Source organism: Molothrus ater, chromosome 1, assembly GCF_012460135.2.
Source record: "Molothrus ater isolate BHLD 08-10-18 breed brown headed cowbird chromosome 1, BPBGC_Mater_1.1, whole genome shotgun sequence".
NCBI lineage: Eukaryota > Metazoa > Chordata > Aves > Passeriformes > Icteridae > Molothrus > Molothrus ater.
Window position 1 is genome coordinate 69,006,994 of NC_050478.2, and position 6,000 is coordinate 69,012,993.

The 6,000-nt window shown below is 55.9% G+C and overlaps 1 protein-coding gene across 1 annotated transcript; it reads left to right on the forward strand.

Moving 5' to 3' along the window:
- Nucleotides 1-958: 958 nt before the first annotated feature.
- LOC118701244 (tubulin beta-2 chain) lies at nucleotides 959-3,584 on the forward strand. Its single transcript, XM_036405880.2, has 4 exons — nucleotides 959-1,101; nucleotides 1,603-1,711; nucleotides 1,982-2,092; nucleotides 2,292-3,584. Exons 1-4 carry the CDS (start codon nucleotides 1,045-1,047, stop codon nucleotides 3,350-3,352), a joined length of 1,338 nt encoding a protein of 445 aa, XP_036261773.1. The 5' UTR covers nucleotides 959-1,044; the 3' UTR covers nucleotides 3,353-3,584.
- The last annotated feature ends 2,416 nt before the right edge of the window (nucleotides 3,585-6,000 follow it).

Genomic DNA, 6,000 nt, shown 5'->3' on the forward strand with positions numbered 1-6,000 from the left:
CATCCCTCAGCATCTGTAAATCCGCAACGAAGCGACGAGGAGCGGGAGCCGCTTGCTGCAGAGCTGAGGGAACCTCCCCCCTCCAGCCCCCGGCCCTGTGCAGCAGCCCCCGCGCCATTGTGTCTGCTGGCGGGTTGCTGGTGGCTGCGGCCGGACGGGGCACAGCGCGGAGCAGCGCCCTTGGCTGGAGAGCGGCTCCTGGCTCAGCTTCGGACCAAATCCGACCTTTTTAGGCATAGAAAGAGAAGCCGAGCTGGGCACCGAGGCGAGGCAGGCGGGGAACGCTCGAGGGCAGGCAGGGCTGGCGGACAGGATCAGCGCACAGCCCGTGCTGGAGGGAAGCCCACCCGCCTAGTGCTGAGGGTGGATAAACCGGGTCAGGGCGCGGGGCTCCTGATCGCCGGTGCGGGCTTGTGCGGGCACACGGGCGGCAACCATGGGCGCCTGGTGATGCCGGCGGGCGCACGGTGCCTCCACGGGGGAGGGAGTCTCCCGCTAGCACCGTGTGAACGGAGACACTGGCGGGGGGGGCGGGGGCAGCCGCGGGGTTCCCCCCCGACGGCAACGCCCGCTGCTGCGGCAGGGAAGGCTGCGCTTCACGGGGAACAAAAGGCTGCGGCGGCGGCAGCCGCGGGAGGGTGAAGGGTGGGACGGCGGCCGCAGGGAGGTTCCGCGGTTCACACGTGGGCGGCCCGGCCCGGCTCGGCATCCCCATCGGGGCGCTCGGCGCCTTTGTCCCCGCTGTCAGCACCGGAGCGGGGCGGCGGCGGCGCGCCCCGACCGCTCCCGCCGGCCACGCCCCGGCCGCGCCCCCCGCGCCTGGCCACGCCCCCCGCGCGGGACACAATGCCCTGGCTCGCCCCGCCCCCGAGCGCTCATTGGCTCCGCGCCGTTCCCGCATGACGTCACCGGCGGGGCGGGGCGCGGCGCCCAATTTAAGGGGCGGCGAGGGGCGCGGCCGCCGCAGCTGCGAGTGCAGGAGCGGGCGGAGCAGGCGGTGAAGGCGGCAGGAGTAGCGGGGCGGCACCCTCAGACACCGGCACCATGCGTGAGATCGTGCACATCCAAGCCGGGCAGTGCGGCAACCAGATTGGCGCCAAGGTACGGACCGGCCACCCGCTCGTCCGCCCGGGATTCCGCGCGTGGGGCGGTGCCCGCTCAGCCGGGCTCCGCGTGTCCCGGGGATAACGCTACCGAAAAGGCAGGGCGGCTACTTCACGCTACGGAGCACCGTCGGGCTCGCCCGTCCCTGCGAGGGTCCACGCGGGACGGTTCCCAGCCCTTTCACCACAGGGGGAGGCGCGGTAGGGCATCCGCGCCGTGGGTGCGGCACGCCTTGGGGAAGAAGGGCAGGGCGGGGGCATCAGCTGCTGTCCATCAGCCCGTCGCGGGCTGCAGGGGTCCCGGGCGGGCGGGGGAAGGGGCGGAGGGGCGGTGCCACACCCCTCCCGTCGGTGGGGGGTGTGCAGGGCGCGGTAGCGGCTCGGTGTGGCCGGGGGGCCGCACCCACGCGTGGCGAATCCCTGCGCGCCACGTGGCGGGGATTTGGCCGGGGGGCGAGAGAGGGGCGTGGCGGCACTGACCACCCGTCTGTCCCCTCAGTTCTGGGAGGTCATCAGCGATGAGCACGGCATTGATCCCACGGGCAGCTACCACGGGGACAGCGACCTGCAGCTGGAGAGGATCAACGTCTACTACAATGAAGCCACCGGTAATAAGCCTCTGTAATGGCCTTCCTGGGGGAGGGGGAATAGGGTGTGCAGGCAGGGGTCCCCCAGCCCTCCCCGCAATGGGTGACGCCCCAGCATAGCTTAAATGGCTGCTTTGTTTTCCCATCCCTGGATTTTTGCAAATTCCCACACCCTCCATGCCCTCAGCAGCAAATTGTGGGGAAGCGGAAGGGAGCACAGCAGGGCTCCTGTGACACCGGCTGCCTGCTGCGGGGCTGTAACGCTGCTGCTGCTGCCGGTTCCCCCCACAGGTAACAAGTATGTCCCCCGTGCCATCCTCGTGGACCTGGAACCCGGCACCATGGACTCCGTGCGCTCCGGCCCCTTTGGACAGATCTTCCGTCCCGACAACTTTGTCTTTGGTGAGTGACTGTGGCACGGAGGAGTTCCTGGAACTCCACACACAGAAAAGGCTTGGAGCGAGTATGGAAGGGAGCTGGGGAGCCTGAATCCCCATAGCAGAGAGGGGAGGGGCCCAGAGGGAAGGGGCAGTGGCATCACCTGTGTCTGTCCCCGGGGTGGGGCGCTGATGTGGCACGTGGCTTGTGGTCTGCCCCGCAGGTCAGAGCGGGGCTGGCAACAACTGGGCCAAGGGGCACTACACGGAAGGCGCCGAGCTAGTGGACTCTGTGCTGGACGTGGTGAGGAAGGAGTCGGAGAGCTGCGACTGCCTCCAGGGCTTCCAGCTGACCCACTCGCTGGGCGGAGGCACGGGCTCCGGCATGGGCACCCTCCTGATCAGCAAGATCCGCGAGGAGTACCCCGACCGCATCATGAACACCTTCAGCGTGATGCCCTCGCCCAAGGTGTCGGACACGGTGGTGGAGCCCTACAACGCCACCCTCTCCGTGCACCAGCTGGTGGAGAACACGGACGAGACCTACTGCATCGACAACGAGGCCCTCTATGACATTTGCTTCCGCACCCTGAAGCTGACCACTCCCACCTACGGGGACCTCAACCACCTGGTGTCGGCCACCATGAGCGGCGTGACCACCTGCCTTCGCTTCCCCGGCCAGCTGAACGCCGACCTGCGCAAGCTGGCCGTCAACATGGTGCCTTTCCCGCGGCTGCACTTCTTCATGCCGGGCTTCGCCCCGCTGACCAGCCGCGGCAGCCAGCAGTACCGCGCCCTGACGGTGCCCGAGCTGACGCAGCAGATGTTCGACTCCAAGAACATGATGGCCGCCTGCGACCCCCGCCACGGCCGCTACCTGACGGTGGCCGCCATCTTCCGGGGCCGCATGTCCATGAAGGAGGTGGACGAGCAGATGCTCAACGTGCAGAACAAGAACAGCAGCTACTTTGTGGAGTGGATCCCCAACAACGTCAAGACGGCCGTCTGCGACATCCCCCCGCGCGGCCTCAAGATGTCGGCCACCTTCATCGGCAACAGCACGGCCATCCAGGAGCTCTTCAAGAGGATCTCGGAGCAGTTCACGGCCATGTTCCGCCGCAAGGCCTTCTTGCACTGGTACACCGGCGAGGGCATGGATGAAATGGAGTTCACGGAGGCCGAGAGCAACATGAACGACTTGGTCTCCGAATACCAGCAATACCAGGATGCCACTGCTGATGAGCAGGGCGAGTTTGAAGAGGAAGGAGAGGAGGATGAGGCATGAAGTTGAGATGGGTAGGAGTTAAGTATAGTCTGAGCAGGCAAGTATTCATTGAGAGAAGGAATCTGTGCAGTTGTGCTGAAGCATGCATTTTTTAATTTGGTGCTCTCCACTGTTGCTTCTGTCAGCAGTTTTGTATCCTTGACTGTCCAATGTAACAGTAGTTGCAAAATACTTCAGAGTCTTCTGTTGAAATGGTTAACTTCTCAAACATAAAGGCTTTTTGTGTCCTAAACTGTCTCCTCTACTTTATTTCTCTCTAGATTAAGCAAGTAATTCTTGCGTAGTTTTCTGATGCTTCGCTTCTCAGTTTATTCCTGAACCTCAGTACAAGGTTAAGCTCAATAAAACAATAATTCTCAGGCTGTGAATTTAGCAGCACATGCAAACTGTAGTAGCTCAGCTAAAGATGCCAGGTACTTTATAGAAACTCCTGTGTTTAACAGTGTGGCTAATTGCTGAGGCAAAAGCTGCTTTATCTGATAAAAACAAGTCGCTGCACTTGAATTGTGTAATTCCTCTTTATGGACATACGTGGTAGAGAGGTCAGAGAGAAGGTATTGTATTCCACATTGCAGTCTGTCAAAACTGATTTGACAGGATAGCTGCAGGCTTCCCTACTGCCATTCAGCAGCTTATTTAACTTGTTCCAGGGACTATACTACAGGCATATGGGTGGCTGATTAGGATTTGACTTGATGCTGAGCTCACTTATCTTCCTGTCAACTTTCCTCTCTAAATACAAAACTTCTATGCAGAGAAGCATAAGTTTGTACTAGCAGGCAACTTGAGACCTAAAGTAAAAACCCAGGCTTTTTCTCTTCAAGAATAAAATTTGTGTTTCCCAAAAATAGCCACTAACCTGCCCTTAACTGTAAAGGGGTTGATTCTACAGGGCAAATCAATTCCCTTTAGGAGACAGGAGATGCTGGACAGATTTCTAGGCTCGAAGGTACCATATGGTACCAGAGCCTACCATGCAATCTTAGTCACCTGTAGATCCCCTGACAACAGCTGTGTCCGAGTTACATGTTCACAGGGCAATTGTTTGCTCCTGGTCCCTACAGCAGGAGATGAACCTCTACCCAGGCAGGGGAGAACCGTGCAGCTGCACCCTGCTGTGCATCTTTGCAAAGGTAAGTGTCATTTCTTTACAGTGAGGGAGAGAGGGGGGATTGATGTTCCTATGTTCTTATAGGATGCAAGAACCCTGAATGAATCTACAACGTTCTTAACAGCAGTTAGCAAAGTTTCATAGATCCTAATCCTCCCACAGAGCAAGAGTGAAATCCCTCGTGGAGTTAAGCAGTTGCCCAGTATGTAAGCTTAGTCCTTAGTTCATTCAAACACTGCTTAGGGGAGTGGTCCTGCGCTAGAAAATGTGTTGCTAAGAGAACTGCTACCAATGCTACAATTACTGCAGTCCTTACTGCTCTGAAAGAGCTGGTATTCACATGTGTGCAGCCTCTATTGTGATCCTTTGCTGAAATGCTTGCAAGGCAGTACTGGAATAAAGAATGAAAAGGGAGCTGCTGTGCATAACTAATATCTTGCCTGTTTTGAGTCCTCTGCCTGTGGACACTGCTCTGAATGTACGCTGTTCTTTGCTGATGGGCCTGGCCACGCTGGTGTGTGCAGGACAACAGGCACTTGCTAAAGCTTTTCTCTCATCTGTAGGTTTGGTTTCTGGTGTACAGAGTGAGAAGCTCTTAAACTGCCTGGACTGTCAGTAAACAAATACAGCCATGTATACCTACAACATACTTGTATTTCTTAACACTTGAGCCGTTCTAGGATTAAATATTAGACAAATTGAGGTTGTTTTTAGTAACTGAGTTAATACATGCTGCCTCAGGCCCTTTGGGGAAATAACACTGTATCTGGTTGCCACAGTAACCTTGCCTTGAAATTACCTAGCTGGGTTGCACTTGAAACTGTTGATCATATAGCTTTGAGTCAGCAAATGAATCTAAACAGTTTCACTAAAAGAGAAGACTTTGGTCTTTGATAGTAAAGATCTTCCTTTCAGCTGTGACACTGTAGCAGTTTTCACTAGTATTCAACATGTCTAGCATCTAATTCTTAGTGTAATTACACTCTGTCTCTAGCTAATCCTTAAATATAGCTACCCAAGTGACACATTTCACTACAGCTCCCTTACTAGAAAGTAGGACACCATCCTACACCATCCTACATTGCTTGCCTGTTGTTTCTTTGTTTCTAGTCTGGCTTTTTTTTTTTTTTTTTTTTTTTTTTTTTTTTTTTTTTTGTTCTAGAGGAAGAAAGCCCAGAAATAGAAATACTTGATAAAGAAACATGTCCTTTCATAAATTCTACATGTCTTATTTGCCCATCATAACCATTAAAAATTAAAAACCGAGCCATCATTTCAGTGGGAGTTGAGAAATATAGAAAAAGGGGATACTGAAAGATTTGAAGGGAAGGGTTCAAAGCCTGGTAGGAATAGTAAGTCAAATATAAGGGAGGTTGAGTCTCATTCTGGGCCTGAGACTGCAGTACCTATTTTTGTCTATCTTTGATCTTTAGCTGTATTTATTGCCCAGGAGACCTTTCATTATAAAAACTGGAGCTGACTGCTATATGCAAAACAACAAAGAGGTGTCTTCACAGGTCTTTGTGGTTGCAGTATT

Excerpts from the sequence above, each read along its gene's own strand:
- LOC118701244 (XM_036405880.2), top strand. The coding sequence starts at position 1,045 with ATGCGTGAGATCGTGCACATCCAAGCCGGGCAGTGCGGCAACCAGATT. Across the intron at positions 1,102-1,602 it reads GCAACCAGATTGGCGCCAAG|TTCTGGGAGGTCATCAGCGA; the intron begins GTACGGACCGGC and ends CTGTCCCCTCAG. Across the intron at positions 2,093-2,291 it reads TCCCGACAACTTTGTCTTTG|GTCAGAGCGGGGCTGGCAAC; the intron begins GTGAGTGACTGT and ends TCTGCCCCGCAG.